Here is a 19,399-nt window from a genome sequence, read left to right on the forward strand (position 1 = left end):
CAGATGTGAGGTGCGCAATTTAAATAGCGCGGAGAGAATGTGATTCATCAGCAGCCATTTCAGGTGGAAGGCATGCCTTTAGCGATAAAGCAATTAGTGGATCGAATGGTGCCAGCTTTCCGTGATTAAAAAGTGAAATGAATAACCAAGAAGCAATTACTCCCCTAATCCTGAATGCATGATTTAATGTGTTGGATTCACTAGGTTATAGTGATAATTGCGATGGCATGAAGACGTTACTCACGACAATACTAACGACTGCATCTTATTCATTATTCTGCTTACTGTCATGGTTGGATCATACTACATTTTAGAGCAGTAAAATGAGTCGCATTTTGTAGCTGGCAAGTACCCACAGTAGTAAATAAATTCACTTTTAAACTACTGGTGCTTTATTAAAAATTATATGATGGCTCAAAAAATGCCCCCTTCCTGTTTTATGCATATTTATCATCCTTAACATGTTTCAGATAATCAAGTCAATTGTAATTGGCAATAAAGACAGGCCAAGTAAATACAAAATGTAATTTGTAAATGATTGTATTTAATGAGAGAAACCAAGCCGGCCCGTTGTGAAAAAGTGAAAACGCATCATGCATGGTTGGAGCCATTATCTTCAAATGAATAAGAAAACTGGGACCAGTGGTGAACTTTTCCAGAAGTGGTTGGCCAACCTAAATGACCCCAAGAGTGCAACCGCGACTCGTCCAGGAGGTCACCAGATAACACACAACATCCAAAGAACTACAGCCCTCAATGGCCTCAGTTAAGGTCAGTGTTTGTGACGCAACAAATGAGACAACTGGCAAAAAAAAGGCATTGATTGGAGAATTAAAACTCACTTTTAGTGAAAGAGAATTACAGAGATTCACCTCACATTTGCCAAGAAAAGCTTGGTAATCCCCAAGACCTTTGGAGAGAAATTTTGTCACCTGTAACAAAAGTTGAGCTTATTCAAATGTGTGCAGCCCGTAACATTTACGAAAAGGAACATCATAACAACATAATAAACATGATGGTGGTGGTGGTAGTGTGATGGTCTGGTGTTGCTTTGCTGTTTCAGGAACTGGATAATGCAGCGATTAATGGTACAATGTTTTTTGCTGTCTACAAAGATACCCTGCAGGCACACATCCGGCCATCAGGTCACGCCCTCAAGGTCAAGCACTCTTGAATTATCCAGAAAACACCCCAAGACATATCAGCAAGTGTCCCTGTGAATGGCGAAAAAAAATCCAGTTGAGATGCTGCAGGATAACCTTAAATGGGCAGTTCTTGCTCGAAAACGCTCATGGCTAAATTAAAAATATTCTGCCAAGAACAGTCGGCCAAAATTCCTCCAAAGTGATGCGAAAGGCTTCCTGCAAATGTTTGATTCCAGTTATGGCTGCCAAGGGCAAATACCTTTTCACACACCGTAATCAATAAAATCATCATTAAGAAACCATACTTTATACAGTATTTGCTTGGGTTGTCCATGTGAGACATAAAAATTGGTTTTAAGATCCAGAACATTTCCCTTGAGAGTGATAAATATAAAGACAATTATCAGGAATCCAGAAGGGAGTCAAGGCTTTTTTTTTTTTTTTTTTTTAACTGCATTGCATTACAGAAGAGATTTTGGGTATCACTGCATTGTACTGTTCATGCACCATTAAATTGAGTTCCTATAGGAATCCCTGCAAGATAAACCGAGTAGAAGAGAGGCTTTGCAACAGCAACATAACATGACAAAAAAAAAACAAAAAACAAAGACACTGTGTTGACACATTGACACCCAGATAGACCGCCCTGCACCATGTTATATCCCTGTCCCGAAGTATAAGCCACAGAATCAGCTGTCCAGCAGAGGGAATAATTGCAATGTGATTCGGGCACTCCCAACACCAGATAAGAATTGCTCACATTTTTGCTTGAGGGGAAAGAGGATATGTGGGCTTTGACTTGCTACTGAAACCTACACAACACACTGTGTTCACACTTGTCACTCTGCTTAGTATCAACTATGGCAGAGTTTCCTGCTTTACATTCTTGTGTATTCTGTGTTGGCGTACATCTGCTTAGAAGTACACTCTAAGACAGCCAAGTATGTACACAATTTCAGATCAATTTAAAATTAGAAACTGACAGAAATTGTCATGATTTAACCATCCATCCATCCATTTTCCGATCCGCTTATCCTCACAAGGGTCGCGGGGCCTGCTTGAGCCTATCCCGGCTGTCTTCGGGCAGTAGGCGGGGGACACCCTGAACTGGTTGCCAGCCAATCGCATGGCACACAGAGACAAACAACCATCCGCACTCACACTCACACCGAGGGACATGTCATGCATGTTTTTGGAATGTGGGAGGAATCCGGAGTACCCGGAGAAAACCCACGCAGGCACGGGGAGAACATGCAAACTCCAGACAGGAAGGCCGGAGCTGAAATCGAACCTCTGCACTGTGACACGCTAACCACTGGACCACCGCTGTCATGATTTATGATTGATATAAAGTATTGGCCCGAATATAAGACGGCCCTGATTATAAGACGACCCCCACTTTTTCAGTCTTATTTAAATGTAAAAAACACCGTCTTATATTCGGGCTAATACGGTATATATTTTTTCAGCAACACACCCGTCAGATGAATCAAGGCACGGCATCATGGCATGGACCAGATTTAAGTTAATAGTGCTGACAGCATTGTTTCCTATCACAGGGAATTTTTGATGCAGGTACTGATAAAGTTTTATATTTTGGCTATTTTGCATTGTTTTCTTGTAAGTGCACCATGAAATATGGTGAAGAAGCTAGTTAGCAAAATCAAAATATGTTATTGTGGTCCAGGACAGTTCGGAGTCCTCATCATCATCCTCACCCCTTTTTTGCGTCTGACCAATCAGTCTCGGCCAGCACTCATGATCTCTTGTACCTATTTAGTCACTGTCATTTGCTGTATCTCCTGCTGTTGTCTTCTGCCCTACGTAAATCAATTGAGATTTACACTCCTTCATACTTTCGGGTCATGTTCCATGTTATGAGAAACGAGGAGCTAGGAATGTGGACATTAAGAGACCTGAGATGAGTCCATTCTATTCAAAGGTATGCGGGCAGTGCTGGAAGTACTCAAGTAATTACTGAGCCAAATGGTCAGAAAGTAGCTTTGAATTCTAGAGACATTTTAAGTTTATTGTGAGTTAGATTTTACATTTCTATTTTTATTTTTGGAAAAGGTAGTGTTGAATAGGACATTGTGAAATAGACGTATAGCCACACTTCATTTCAGAAGATGGAAGCGGTGCACCAAAAGTTGTTTGCCAAACCCCAAACTATAGAAGAAGACACTGAGACGTTGAGCATTCCGGAAGGATTTACGAGGTGTATCAATCCACCAGGATTGGATTTTTGGCGACAGTGCGGTGCGGGATTCTGGTTAATGTAAATTCAGGTTGACGTTAAAGTTCAAGTCAACTTTATTGTCAAATGTGCTACATGTGTAACATCCACATAAGACATATGCACATAAGACAAACAAAGTAAAACTTTTTTGGCCTTTTAAGAGCTAAATCAGCAGCAGGCAGCCACCAGTGTGCTCCCGCTGTTCTTGACAGCACAACAGATTGACAAATACATGTTTGTGAAATGCATGTGAGTGTATGCGTGTGCAAAGCTCTTTGGGCTATGATGGAGATACCGTGATTATATAATGAACTCTATTTACCAATTTAATCAAATTAGATTTTTCATCTGTTGGATTATGACGTCTTTTTTTTTTTCAACTGAAAGAAGCGAGGACAAAAGCCTGTTTACATGACGGACTGACTCACCGACAATGACAGTTTGGTTCAGTTTGAAATAACGAACGGACTGAAAATGACGGATGAGCGCTCAGGCCGATGAGGAAAATTTTGAAAATTGCCCACCTCTGGAAATTTGCCAATGAACTGAATCTGGCATTCAAATTTATGCAAAAAAGGAGCGTCAAGCATTCATCTGTGGATTGAAATGACGAAAAAGTTATCATCTCTTCTACCTTGACGTTCACCCTTGTCCATGTGACATGCATCAATAATAACATGCTCATTTTATCCATTGTACTCACAGTGGGAACAGCTGTAATATCATCCGTGTGCCTAAATAATACATCCCAGCAATCATTCTAACAGGAACATGTATATTTAATGATCCTTCTGAAACATCCTCCAAAAGGTGGATGGAATGACAAAAGTAACAACAACTAAGGAGCTCCTAATTGGTTGGTTAAAAATGTATTGCGAAAAGCAAAAAATAGGAAATTGAAAACATTACTGTTGTCAGTTTCCCATTTTTTTGCTGATGATTTTTCATCCTCCGAAAGGGCTTTAATGGAATAATGCAAAGATATATGACAGTGACTGACATATTTTCATTAAGATTACATGAAGCTTTTGTATAATGAACAGGCAGCATTAATTCCCCTGTACTGGCATGAGCGCAAGGAAGAAAAATACAACATGACAGGCCAAGGACATCGTGAATCAAGACAATATTGGACCGGAAGAAAGTGTGCAATCGACTTGTTTCGACGTCTGTGCATTCATGTTTTACCTAATTCCGTTTTTTTTTTTCCCTGTGGAATCTAATTTTCGGTACTTGTTGAAAAACTCACCTACTTGCACACATCTTTCGGTAAAGATGTCACCAAAGCAAAGCTAATAGAAAACTTAATTGCTATTTTTACAGGTTGTGAAGACGATGTTGAAATGAGTTTCAAATTATATTCATGACTCATGGAATCATAGTTTGGCATATATTTAGGGTTTGAACTATTCGGGAATTATGAATATTTCAGGGTGGGACTTAAATTACTCCTGGATTTTAGCGATTCGAGGTAGGTCTTGGGTTCACTCTACTCACAATTTTGTTCCCATAGCTATCTGAATTCATAACACACATATCCTGTCCATGAAATGGCTTCGGTCACGCACATAAAAATCCCTCAAAGCTATATACGTGTTGTTAGTCGCCAGCAAACATCTTTTTTTGAAGGAAGCCGCAATCGAGAGAGAGAACAAGTGATTTCAGCCTTGAGTAGATCTAAAAGGGCTCCTTCCATTAGTGAAAAAGAGGTCAGATGCATTACGTTCTCTCTGACCACACATATTCAGACCTTCTAAAAGGCAAAGGGTGGCACAAATAACATCTAACCTAAATGCAAAAAAAAAAAAAAAAGAAAAGAAAATGCATGCTTGACGAATAGTTTTCCATTCTATCCAATTTTGACCATCTTTTAAATTCAGTACATACAGCTCACAGATGAAGAGCATTGTGACTGCATCCAACTACTTTCGAGAGCTGTCAAAAGGGCTTTGGGGCGTCATGAAAGTGAAATAATGGCCCCCTGAATCATGCATGGGAGACTGAAACCCTTTGAAGGGGAAATGAGGCGGATTCCTGTTTAAGACCCTGTTTTGTGGTCATGAATTATGTCCTATCAGCCTTTATGAGAGCTTGTATCTCACTTTTACTGAACTTTGTGTGTGTCTTTTCTGTGTTTCTAATGCGCATCGTGAAGCATTGTTGACGCGTCTCATGTAATGAAACTGCTGCAAGAGCAGCCTGCATTTGACACATTTTTTTTTCAGTTGTTGTGATTTTCATTATTTACTCTTCCTTTGATAATTTAATAATTACATTGTATTTTTATGCTGCCTGATCGACACATATAAATACTGTGAAGATATGCCACTTGCATTTGTTTGTGTGCGTGTGTGTGCGTTTGTGTGCATGTGTATGTGAGTGTGTGTGTGCGCCCGCGCGTGTGTTCAGCTACGTCAATATAACTGCCAATATTAGTGGGCTTTCAGAAAAGACGCTGAAAATTGAGGGCCTAATTCATGTCTGATACCAAACCTTTCCATCTCTAGTCATAATCTGTGATGACAACCACTGAAAATAGTGGTAGAAAATGGATCATTTCAATTTCTGTGCTGGGTCTCACGAGAAAAGCTATGATCCATCACAACAAGACATGAAAGGACTTATGGGGTCTCCTTGTGTGTCCAAATTCAGGCTTGGGCTGAAATTTATGCAATATGATGAAATCAGCAGCAAAAAGGAAGGGATCCTTGATACAATGACATTTACATGAAATGAATATTTATTCAATTTGCAAAATTATACTCAACACCCCTAGTGACAATAATATTGTGACATATGTGCAGCTATAATGAAAGTAAAATTTAACACAGAAATTGAATGCACACAATCGATGCAATTTTTGCAACACGATCTTTTCATTCAGGGTGTAGCGTTAGCCGCCATTTTTTGCATTCACTTAACATTCTCCCGTGTTTTTTTTTTTTTTTTTAAAGATTAATTAAATCTTATGAATGAATATAAAATATTTTGTACAACACAGTGGCCGATAAGGATCAGGCTTTATAACCTGATGCGAAATTCCCAAACATGGGGGATGGGGCCCAAAGTTGGAACTCGTTTTGGTATGGACCAATTTGGATCAGTACAGTACTACCAAACACGCACTCCGGAGGAAGTGCAAGGCTTCAACATTGCAGCAATATCCTTGCTTAACTGTACTGTACTGCCCGCTCCAAAGCAAGACATGTATTTTTGGCGTCTGTGAAATCCCGCATGAGTGGGTGACATCTTTAATTAAGATGGTGTGTGTGTGCACTGCTGCACTTCACTGAGCCATGGAAACTCTTCCATTCCTGCACAGTCACAACTTAGAAAGACACGCTTTGGAACCAAAACATGTCACCGTTTAGGGCTGCACAATACATTGAAAAACATCTTCATCTCAAAAATGGCCCATGCAATATGCTCATGAGAAACACGTGCAATAAGTTTGATATGGACCCCTGTGCTTTTATCTGACTTATTTGACCAGACCTATGCAACCTTAAATCTACATCGCCATTCAATAGATGTATCGAGAGCTCAGGCGCCTAACTTTTTTTGCCCGAAAATAATCTTTTCAAGTCGCACATCTCATGTATGCGCCAATCAAATTCACCAAAATTGCATGACACTACCTGCGCCAAAACGTCACAGGCATAACGTTTAAAAGACTTTGTGCAAATTGTCAGATGCGCCGGGGACATGTCAGAAAGCCCAGCATGGTGCAGAGAAATTAATCAAATTCCTAGGCAACAGGATGAATGCTTGTGCTTGCCCGAATGCGAAGATCGTCTGGCGATAAATATTGAGCCTGACGTAGCATGATGGAAGTAGCTTTGGGTTGGAACACGGTAGGGAGCGGGGGATGCAGGGAAGTGAGGCTACATTTAACTCTTGCTAGCAGCATGAACATCGCAGACTTCATCTTTAACAACCAGTAATGACTCATAGTGCTAAATCAACTTTGACTGGATGTTCTTTGCGCATCCTGAACACAGCCCAGTGGCTAATGAGAAGGGCAGGCTAGCAAAGTATCAAGAGCATAGAATTATAAACCTGTGTTCCAAGAGATATGAAATAGCCCGAGGCTCAGATAAATGCCTCATCACAGTCAAATGCAATAGTCAATTTTGGCAAAATAATGTATTCTAGCCATAATGTTATAAATGGAACAACTAGATATTAAGGTTAAACCATTCTTGAAAACTCCTTTCTAACCATTTGGCACAAGGGTTTTCCCAGATATGTTTTTGAAACATGCAATGTTGAGTTTCAGAAGACATTCAATTTTGTGAAATACCACACCCGTTTATCGATTATGCTACCTATACGTTAACATCTACTGCCAGGACTCATGCGTTTAATGTACATATGAATTATGTAAATTTGGTTAGCGATAGCAGTGCACACTAAAGATTTTTTGAAAAATCTTTAGTGTGCACTGCTATCCATATCTATTGAATACATGAAATTAGGAGCGATTGGATGCCATGCCATAAGGAACAACTGGTGAGTGTAAACCAGTGTAAATGTGTGTGTGTGTGTGTGTGTGTGTGTGTGTGTGTGTGTGTGTGTGTGTGTGTGTGTGTGTGTGTGTGTGACTGCAAAAACAACAACGAAAAGTATTTTGGGGGTAAATTTACATAATTCCATAAATTAGGTTGTGGATCTAGCAGCAGAATCACTCCTATTCCTACTGCTGGCAAGGCAATGAGAGGTAAGGAAAAAAATACTTTTTTTTTACTTCACTTTGTAGCAAGTAAATATAGTTTTATGGAAATGGTTTATTTCTACATTGTACAGGTCATGCATTGAGAATACGTCCGGATGATTGTGGCTAGCGTCATGCTGACTGGGAACCAAGGATGATATCCGACTCAGTGAATGAACTCAAAACATTTTTGGTCCTGACTTTTATCAGCGGGCTTGTACAAAAAAACAACTGTCACCACATATTGGGATGTTGAACAATATGGTGTGAATCCTGCCGTGTGCTTCCAAAAAATGCTTCTAGAGAAGGAAGGTAATGCACACGCACGCACGCACGCACGCACGCACGCACACACACACACACACACACACGCTTGTATATAGCACATACATTTTTGGTAGATGTTAAAATTGTAAAGAGATCATCCAAATGCATTTTTTTTGCCAGCAAAATTGCTTTTTCAGAATTTTTGTTCGCATGTTCTACTGCAGCTTCCTAAAGAATGAAAAATGGTACAAAAAATTCTGATGAAAGAAGAGAGTCGAATCTTTGGGTAATTTCCATGATTAAACAGCCACAGAACAAACCGTTCATTAATCTTGATCATGGAAATACAAATGCAGCGAGACTAAATTTATGTAATTGTTCTGCTTGATGGAATTTAACCGTATCATTTTTGGTCAGTCAGACACTCGCATTGAAAGAGGAGTATTCAGAGATCCCATCCCACGAAAAACAACAACAATAAATGAATGATTTGCTTTTCACTTGTTTGATTGTGAAATGTTTTCAAAACCCCATCGCTAAATCACGGATTAATTACAGTTGTGTAGAGTGTGTATTGGTATAACACAAAAAGTCATCTTACCTCCAGAGTGGAGGGGCGTGCCACAGAGTAAGACCACTCCTTGACCTTCACGAACTCTCACTGGATTTCTTCTTTGGGTCTTGAAACTCTCCAAATCTGTTGACGCAAAGAAAAACCAATAAAGAGGAATAATCATTCCATTTCTCACCGAAGCTATAAAGCCCAGTGGCTAATGAGAAGGGCAGGCTAGCAAAGTATCAAGAGCATAGAATTATAAACCTGTGTTCCAAGAGATATGAAATAGCCCGAGGCTCAGATAAATGCCTCATCACAGTCAAATGCAATAGTCAATTTTGGCAAAATAATGTATTCTAGCCATAATGTTATAAATGGAACAACTAGATATTAAGGTTAAACCATTCTTGAAAACTCCTTTCTAACCATTTGGCACAAGGGTTTTCCCAGATATGTTTTTGAAACATGCAATGTTGAGTTTCAGAAGACATTCAATTTTGTGAAATACCACACCCGTTTATCGATTATGCTACCTATACGTTAACATCTACTGCCAGGACTCATGCGTTTAATGTACATATGAATTATGTAAATTTGGTTAGCGATAGCAGTGCACACTAAAGATTTTTTGAAAAATCTTTAGTGTGCACTGCTATCCATATCTATTGAATACATGAAATTAGGAGCGATTGGATGCCATGCCATAAGGAACAACTGGTGAGTGTAAACCAGTGTAAATGTGTGTGTGTGTGTGTGTGAAAGAGGGGTGATTTGTTTTGTGAATTGGGGGTGAGTGTGTATGTGTGTGTGTGTGTGTGACTGCAAAAACAACAACGAAAAGTATTTTGGGGGTAAATTTACATAATTCCATAAATTAGGTTGTGGATCTAGCAGCAGAATCACTCCTATTCCTACTGCTGGCAAGGCAATGAGAGGTAAGGAAAAAAATACTTTTTTTTTACTTCACTTTGTAGCAAGTAAATATAGTTTTATGGAAATGGTTTATTTCTACATTGTACAGGTCATGCATTGAGAATACGTCCGGATGATTGTGGCTAGCGTCATGCTGACTGGGAACCAAGGATGATATCCGACTCAGTGAATGAACTCAAAACATTTTTGGTCCTGACTTTTATCAGCGGGCTTGTACAAAAAAACAACTGTCACCACATATTGGGATGTTGAACAATATGGTGTGAATCCTGCCGTGTGCTTCCAAAAAATGCTTCTAGAGAAGGAAGGTAATGCACACGCACGCACGCACGCACGCACGCACGCACACACACACACACACACACACGCTTGTATATAACACATACATTTTTGGTAGATGTTAAAATTGTAAAGAGATCATCCAAATGCATTTTTTTTGCCAGCAAAATTGCTTTTTCAGAATTTTTGTTCGCATGTTCTACTGCAGCTTCCTAAAGAATGAAAAATGGTACAAAAAATTCTGATGAAAGAAGAGAGTCGAATCTTTGGGTAATTTCCATGATTAAACAGCCACAGAACAAACCGTTCATTAATCTTGATCATGGAAATACAAATGCAGCGAGACTAAATTTATGTAATTGTTCTGCTTGATGGAATTTAACCGTATCATTTTTGGTCAGTCAGACACTCGCATTGAAAGAGGAGTATTCAGAGATCCCATCCCACGAAAAACAACAACAATAAATGAATGATTTGCTTTTCACTTGTTTGATTGTGAAATGTTTTCAAAACCCCATCGCTAAATCACGGATTAATTACAGTTGTGTAGAGTGTGTATTGGTATAACACAAAAAGTCATCTTACCTCCAGAGTGGAGGGGCGTGCCACAGAGTAAGACCACTCCTTGACCTTCACGAACTCTCACTGGATTTCTTCTTTGGGTCTTGAAACTCTCCAAATCTGTTGACGCAAAGAAAAACCAATAAAGAGGAATAATCATTCCATTTCTCACCGAAGCTATAAAACGCATATAAGGCAAACAAGAAATGCCAAGTTGTTTATAGATGGTGGGGGAGGTGGGAAAAAGCCCTGTCAGTCGTATCTGTGGTTTCTCCGTGAATTTATATCGGGTGCTTAGACTATCGCTGAAGGCTGTGATTCAACGCATAACGGTTTAATCCTTTCACGAGACACAAACGTTTGCATAGAAGCAGACACGACCCTCTGAAGTGCTTAAATACTTCTGACTGGGGCAGAAAGCAATTCCTCTTGTATAAGTCACACATGAGTGAATGTAATTGCAATCGCATATTGTTATCACTTTGTGTGTTTTATGCGCTAACCGCACAAAGACCAACAGCATTTAAATGTCTATGACTGAAAGAACCAATTACATGTGTGACAACCTGCTGAGACTAAGAATATTATTGAAGCAGCTGTCTTGCAACAATTTGCCTCTTACCTGGATCTCGGAGCTACTGCAGGTAATGAAGACAAAAAAAAAAAACATGCCGCAGCTGCCTTAAAATTACATAATTTTCCCCTGAATTGAAAAATAGCAAAATGAAAAAACATTGAGGAAAAAAAATGGGTCTCTGCATTTCTAATACCTTCATAAAATTGTTTTTCTATTCTATGCTGGCATAATGTTTATAAGCATGCATGGCAAATGGAACCTCTGCAGTATGATTGACCCAAGATGGATATTATTATCAAAATATTATTTATAGGAACACCTATGTCCACTCAAGTGGCATCAAATGTAGATCCCTCCATCTGGGCTAAAGCTCAGGAGAGTATCTGCTTTATTTATTTTGTCCCTCTCTTGCTGTAACGACACAACTGCTTTAGAAAGTGACAATGTTGTCGAGACAGTTGGAAGGCAAAGCATGCAATTAGCAGCACAAAAGGCCGACAAGAAATTGATGGAAAGAACCTGGCAGACGAAAAAGTACAAACTGAGCCAGATATAATAGTGAAGACGTGAAACACAAGAATTGCAGGGAAGAAAATTGACACACCTAAGCGTCAAATAAGGATCAAATGAGTCCACACGATTGCAAAGAAACTACAAACAGACATATATATACTCTGCACCAATGTGACACGACACAGATTGAAGATACAATGTCAGGTAGTGCGGGGTTACTGAATAGAAAAAATTGAAAACAAATGACATATAGGTGAAATGAATCACGACACCAGGTAGACAATGGTACGGTATTTTCTGCACTATAAGGCGCTTCGGATTATTAGGCGCACCTTCAGTGAATGGCCTATTAAAAAGAAAAAAACAATCTTATATAGGGCGCACTGCATTTATAAAGCGCATAGAATAGAAGCTGCAATAGTGGCTGCAGTTGCGCTATGCATCCACTAGATGGAGCTACGCTGAAGGGAATACAATACAATACAGCTTTATTTACTGTATATAGGGCCTTCACAACTGTGGCAGCTGGAAAAAAAGCTGTAAAACAGCAAAGTGATTTCACCCCCATCATTCTGCTTGCTACATGTCAGCTTTTATTGATTGATAGAAAGCCCGCATTCATTAGTTATTTGTAGCTATTAACCTCTACTGCATTGAAGGACTTTTTTATGTTTGAGTTTTAAATGTCCCAACTATATTTGAATGCACCTCATGAGCCGTCAAACGCACAAAGTGTCAATGTTGGATGTCATGTTCCCAATACGACCACATCGGTTTGAACCCAACAGTGGAGTACATTATGAACAATGTTGCCAGTAACGTGTTATAATGCAGCACGTTATTCTAAAAAGTGCGCACTTGGAAGTAACTACGAATCGAACGCGTTCGTTTATTTCATCCGGCTGCTCAGCGCGGGTGCGTGTTTTCATGCTCCCACCGTACACACAGAGAAGGCGCTTTAAGTCTGTGTCCGTCTGTCAGACTGCACGCAGAAAACAGGAAGGCGCGTGAGGTTAAAACCTTCCTGTTGAAATTAAATACAAAAATATCAGGAGGTCGACTTTGCCACATTGACGGCAATCTAACTTAACTATCACAATTTTCTTTTCAAAGGACGGCTTTCCAATGAACTCGCTCCCGTTCACTGCAGTGATAATTTCATTGACTAAAAAAATGTCATTCAATTAATTTTTCTCCAGACAAAAACAAAACCAAAAGAAAAATAGAATTCATTCATTGATACGATGAATGAGTCCTCGATTGATTGACGATTTCCAATCAGAAGGTAACGTGAGAGTGTTCCGTGTCACAGGTGACCTCACTCGGGGAAAGCGGAACAGGCAGAGACAATCTGAAAAATAAAAGACTTCCTAAACTCTGAGAGTGCAAACTTCACTAATCAATATTCATGTCACATATGGTGGGGTGCAAATGAGCTGGAGACACTAAAAGCCAACAATGCCTGACAAGCCAAGCTGTTCTGCACCCTGGATCATCTTATCAAGCCAATCGCAGCGCTGCACCTCCCTCTGCTTTCTCCATAGCAATGCTTGGGCTATTTTGGGTGCCTCCAGATCCATGAAATTGAATGTGAATTAGCTGTTTTGGGCTAGCTCCTCCAATGTGACCCACTGTAATGAATGAGCTAACACAAAAGAAAAATCAAAGCTCGTCGAGTAGAGGGTAAACTTATTTGGGATTTTTTTTTTTTTTTTTTTTACAAGTACATGGTTGGGACAAACATAAAGTTCACCCCATGTCCCTGGCTTTTTAAATACATTTGTATTATATTTATGGTTTCAATATTACATATAATTGGCCCAAACCTTGCAGACTCAGAGGTTTCTTAAAGAAGCCAATGTCATGGGTTTGATTGTATTTTTTTTTTTGAATTAATTGACAGCTTAAGACCAACAAACTGTAACCTAAAATTTACTCCCACATTAGTTTCAGAATAACTCAAAGATGAGCAGAGATTCTCATCCATTGTGTTGTGTGTGGGAGATCATGAAGTGCGCTGAGGGAAATTATTTAATTTGTCTCATTTCATTTGTCTGAAATATTTGTTGATGCGAAATCATGTTTTTCTTTCATCTACCTATGCCAATGGCATATAGTAAAAAAACAAATATTTTTCCACTCGATGACAGAAGTTAAAAATAGCTTTGTGTTCGATTAAACAGGCCTAGATTTTACACTGAGTAACTAAATTAGTGCGTAAACGGAGACGAGCTCATCCTTCTTTCAGGACATATCCAGTTCTTTTTGTGACATTTTTGGTGGCGTGCCATGAGATTTCTGTCATGCAAAAAAAAATACCTTGGCTCAATTAAGGTTGGGAAAAACTGACGTAAAGGATTGAGGACCAAAATATACTCATGCACAACTCCCAAAAAATATGATGTGAGCCTAGAAAATACAAATCCTGAAATGATAAAATTTTAAGCAATCTAATTAATTGAAAAAAGCTCATCATAATACAGTGTGAAGTGTGTTGGATTGTTTGCATTTATTTATAAACAGTCTGACCAGATGGTCGTCGATGGAGCAGCATTGAATCGTTCCCGTGACTACTTTTGCTTTCTTCTCAAAATGACAACACTGCAGGCTACGGGAACAGTCCACTTACAGTACTGCTTCCTTCTTTGTATCTTTGTCGAAAAATTCAGGCCTTTCAACTTCTATTTGATTAAAAAAAAAAAAAAAAAAAAAAACAACAACAACAACAAAAAAACCACCGGCTCACTCATAGAAACTGCAGTTCAAAAGAAGCTTAATTTTAAGGCAGAAGCACCGACGAACAAATACACAGCTGATGGCGTTGAGGTTAGGAAGAGGAAGTCACAAATATCTGACACCGGTAAAACGGAAAGAATGCAAAGCAGGAGTAATTACTGCCTTAAATTTGATCGAGGAAATCACGGGGCAGCTCGATACAAGCGAGTCACATCCTGCTTTGCTTTCATATAAACAAGCCATTTCACCCTTCATTAAACACAATGTTATACCCTTGTGGATTTATACGCAGCTCACTAACTCGGCTGTGCATTTCTCCTGATCGGGACAGTGACCCACTGCAGCATGCCCGTATTGCAGAACATTGCAATCAATGTCATTTTTTTTGCAAAACTCTTCCATTTAGCACCGGCGGATTAGGAAACTCAATCTGGCAAGACAATCGCCAAGATTATTCAATCCGGCACTCGTAGTAGTAACGTAGAGCCTCTATTTAAAAAAATAAATAATAATAATTAAGTCATTGTTGTCATCTGGCTCAAGAGTGTTTATATTTGCCAGGGTTTAAGGCTGTACCAGATGGTAAGAGAAAGTGTTGTATCATCCATCTGGCAGAGGATTACAAATGTTCTTAACTCATACGTATGAGCCGCACATCCGTGGGATTGGATCTGCAGATATATCGTTGGGTGAGGCAAATCTAAGACATTGAAAGTGTCAGCAGGGAGTCACAGAACACAAAGACATCGTTAAAGAGGATGTTGTGTTGTTTTTTTGTTTTGTTTTGTTTTTTTTAGAAATAATTTCCCTCTTGTGTTCATTCTCAAGAAACCAGCCTTGATTATAATTTGTCTTTGTCGGATGCAAATGAAGATCCAAGCCCTGGCTTCATTGCGGGGAGAGCTTTGTCTTTGTCGAACACAACGTGTAGCTGAGGGAGTCGTCAGCCTGGAGGTCTTCGAAAAAGCATATTGCCCTACTCGGACTCACAGTCTGTTACAAATGACCCGGGACCGACTCTCATAACAGGCTGCTGCACCGTGAGTTATTTCCTCGGCCGGAGACGTGCTCAATCACGCAACACACTTAATTAAGTTAAACCAGGACCAATAAATATGATGTACGACATATCAGCACTGAAACTTGTCCCCATCTGTTGACGCAAGCGGCGAGTCCCAGGTCTGGCCCGGGAGATGGATGAGAACCATCACAATGAAATGCAGTTCAGGTCATGTCTGAAAATTGACAGGAGGTAGGAATATGACCCACAGCCCCGATAGAACATCAAGCCCGCCAATCTGTACTCCACATTGGGGACAAGGATGAAACAAACAGAGCTAAAATGGGTACATGAGGTACCCACTTCCCCCCATGCACCCAGAGATAAGCTGTGCATCTTCGACTGCATATAGCAGTCAGACAGACAGACAGACAGAAGCATTCCGTCAAGGTGTGCCATCTATTTATTGATACGAGGTCTGGCATTCGATATGGACACCCATCAAGAGCGCAGGCCCCAAGCTCACCTTGCCATCAAAGATGCCTTATAAAATGTGACGGATGAGGCCTGTCGAGAAGCATCGAGATGGGTTCCGTCAAGGCCCCCCGTCACAAAATCATCCGGGCTTCAGCAATTGGATCTCAAGTTCAGAAACACCAGACAGAATGAAACGCTTGAGCGAAGCGCTAGCGCGCTAACGTGAATTATATAAACATGAAAAGATGATTTGCGTTTTCTCGTTATTTAACCGAATGGAGGATGTTGTGATCGCGGGAAGATCACATCTGACATTGCTGAGAGAATCCCGCTGGGTCATTATATTTTCAGCAAAATGCTACATCTGTTCCAATGAAACTTTTACTCAGGCAAACAGCAACTGGAACTAAAAAGTTCAATTGAGGAGACCCAAACTTTAAATATGCGAAATCAACACAAATAGACTTTTACAAAAACCCAATTTTTAGGCTTGTCAAAGTGTCGCAAGAATATTTACTTGTTTAAAGTAGGACAAAGAAATACCTGCAACTCGAATTGAAATCTCTTTTCTCAATTCATGAGTTTGATGAAAGTACAAAGTTGTAAACTTTTAAAGCCTCAGCTGGTGGCAAAAATATCTTTCCAGTGCCTCTTCGGGTTGAGCTCTTGCCAAGCACACAGCTCACACAGGCACAGTGAAGCTTTAATATGTTCTCGTTTGAATATATCTCATGATCAACTTTTCAAATTATTTCCTTCTAAATTCTCATGAGGTTGCATTTCTTTTCTCTTAATAACGGCGAGATGTTTTATTGTTGCGGTTGTTTCCTAAATGAATGAAAAGAACAGTTTCCCCAGATGAACTCACAGGCAATGTGAAGACTGGCCTCTCTGCTGACGATTGTGCCAAATGAGTTTGATGCCAGACACTGAAATACGCCGGCGTCGTCTTCCTGACTCAGATGAGTAATGTGCAAGTTTCCTCCCGTGAGAGAGTATCGTGACCCCGGTGTCGGCACGATGAAAGAGTCATTCAGCTTCCACCTGTGAAGAAAAAGACGGAGCGAAAAGAGCAAGTGAGTCACAATACGGAATAATTCCAAAGAATGAAGAAACACTAACTGGGATTCTCTGAGTATTTGACTTGCTTCCCAACATCCAATCAATAAGAGAGTTCAGCTGGGCCAAATTTGGAGCCATTTAACCCTTTCAGGGTCAGCGATCACTACCATGGACAGCTTATCATGTTTTCAGGTTACAAGTTATAATTATTGGTGCATGAAAGGCTTGAAAGCATCCGAATTTATTTTGATTATTTCTTTGCATGGGATTCTCACCAAAATTGCAAGAACATCCTTGGAAGGCTACATACCATTAAAAAAAATGTTCATACATCAAAAAGTGTAAAGGGGAAGTTGCATATACGAACAACTTTTTTTTTCCTTGATGAGACTGCTGTCTTGCCATCATTCCTCACAGCCGAGGTAGTGTATATGAAAAACATGTGAGACACGTCACATGTACGTATCAACCACTGCTTGCTAGAAGTTCCTGAAGCTCCATCATTGTTGCAGTTGCCTCACGCCAGCCTTCCTGAGCAGTTTTGTTCTCATTTTTTTTTTTAACCAATTTTGGAGGGACGTCCAGTTTAGGTCACATCACTGTTGTGCCATATTTTCTCGACTTCATTTGTCGTCTCTTCACAGTGCCCCATGGTATATTTCATGCCCTGGAAATTATTGAGACCCTTTTACCGACTGATACCTTTGAAAAATGAGACCTGCCTGATTCTGTGGAAGCTTTCTGCTCGCGGTGGCATGTGCTGAAAAATGTGACAACAAAAATGACAGGGGGAAAAAAAAAAAAACAACGAAAACAATGCAACTTAATTAGGAGTTAATCAGATGCACTTTGAATGACAGCACGTGTGTATGGTGGCTCCCATTTTACGTTTGAATGTGACCGGCTAATTTCATAACCAGTGATCAGAGAGATAATATTAATCTTTTTTTGTCGCTTGTCTTATAGAGGTTATATGGCGCAATAATTGTAGAAAAATTTTTTTTCAAGGATTTATCTTGGTATACTCATTTATATTATAAAAACATGCCATTTTCAAAAGGATTGTTTCGACTTTTTATACCCAAAGTAGCAGTTGTAACCGGGTAGGATAAGACAAATTAATTTGTCCTTTGTGCCCCTAAAAATAGACCCTTCTAAAATAGTTTTCCTCCTGGCAAGACCAAGAACCTAAAAAAAAAAACCAAAAGCCTTTTCCCATGCTCACAATTGTGACCTTTAATATGCAAAAAGCTGCCAAAGTCATGATAGCAATATGTTTTGTTCATTTAACCCTTAACGACCACTTGAATGTCCATAAAAATCACGTCCATGAAAGGGAAGCGTTACAGCAGATCAACTTGTGAGCAGTCTAAATGGAGTATATCAACTACCACCTGGCACTCGCCGTAATTAAACCGAAATTTAATGTGACGGTAGAAGTGGACATGCCCTTTTGGCAGGAAAAAAAAAAAAAAAAACCAGACTCTAGTTTTATCGAAGATGAGTTTGAGTTTGACTGCCCGCACACAAATCGCAAATAAAATGTTCAATGTGTACCCCAGTTGATAAATGTAATGAGATTTTCTACAATCGTTTCAATTAAATATAACTACCGGGATGCGGAAGCTATATTACTGGATGAATAAGCTCTTGTAAAGTGGGGGGATCGTTTCAATCTATGACACATTAAAAGCTTGCCGATTGCCATTTAACGACAATGTGCAGAACTGCAAATGCGATGCGGTCCCAAAGGTGGGCTGTGGACTTGACAGGAATTATTGTGGTTTGTTTTCATTTGTCATCATTATGAGAAGTACACGGCATTGATCGGTGCCTGACAAAAAATTGCCGAGATTCAAGACCATAAACTGAGTAAAGGCCAAAAACGCAGGTTTGGTTGGTGCAGGATTTTTGTCTGGTCTGATACTCTTCAGTTACTTGGTCTTTTCAGAGTGACAACAGTTAAGGATCACGCGACACTAAAATACAAAGAATATAAAGAATAACAACAATCCAAAGGCACTGAATTAATCCAATAAGCCGGTAACATGTCAGTCTCCTTAAACGTTAAAACATTCACTTCACCTGGAGAAAAGTAACAATGCAAAGCCAATTTGCTTTTGATATTTCGGTTGTGTAACTTTTTGAGAAAAAGCATCTTCTCAAATGGTGGATCAGTGTCACTAATCGCATTAAATGAAACCAGCTGGCTTCACGGTAGGACACAAACGTGTGCGTCAACTGTCCTCAGCATGCGTGCTACACGCAACACATTTGTTTGGTTGCAGTCGAGGGCTCCTACAAGTCCACCCAAGAATGTTTTGAAAGGTGGATTGAAGT

The 19,399-nt window shown here is 39.7% G+C and overlaps 1 protein-coding gene across 2 annotated transcripts in view; it reads right to left on the reverse strand.

Annotated features, from left to right (window-relative positions):
• cntn3a.1 (contactin 3a, tandem duplicate 1) overlaps positions 1-19,399 on the reverse strand; it is a 77,526-nt gene that overhangs the window by 37,592 nt on the left and 20,535 nt on the right. For both annotated transcript variants that reach the window (XM_019888074.1, XM_019888073.1), the window contains exons 4-5: positions 16,866-17,041; positions 10,719-10,814 (exon numbers count right to left, since the gene is read on the reverse strand). In XM_019888074.1, the coding sequence (XP_019743633.1) occupies positions 10,719-10,814; positions 16,866-17,041 (272 nt within the window). The remainder of the gene's footprint in view (positions 1-10,718; positions 10,815-16,865; positions 17,042-19,399) is intronic.

Source organism: Hippocampus comes, unplaced genomic scaffold, assembly GCF_001891065.2.
Source record: "Hippocampus comes isolate QL1 unplaced genomic scaffold, H_comes_QL1_v1.1 scaffold14, whole genome shotgun sequence".
Taxonomy (NCBI): Eukaryota; Metazoa; Chordata; class Actinopteri; order Syngnathiformes; family Syngnathidae; genus Hippocampus; species Hippocampus comes.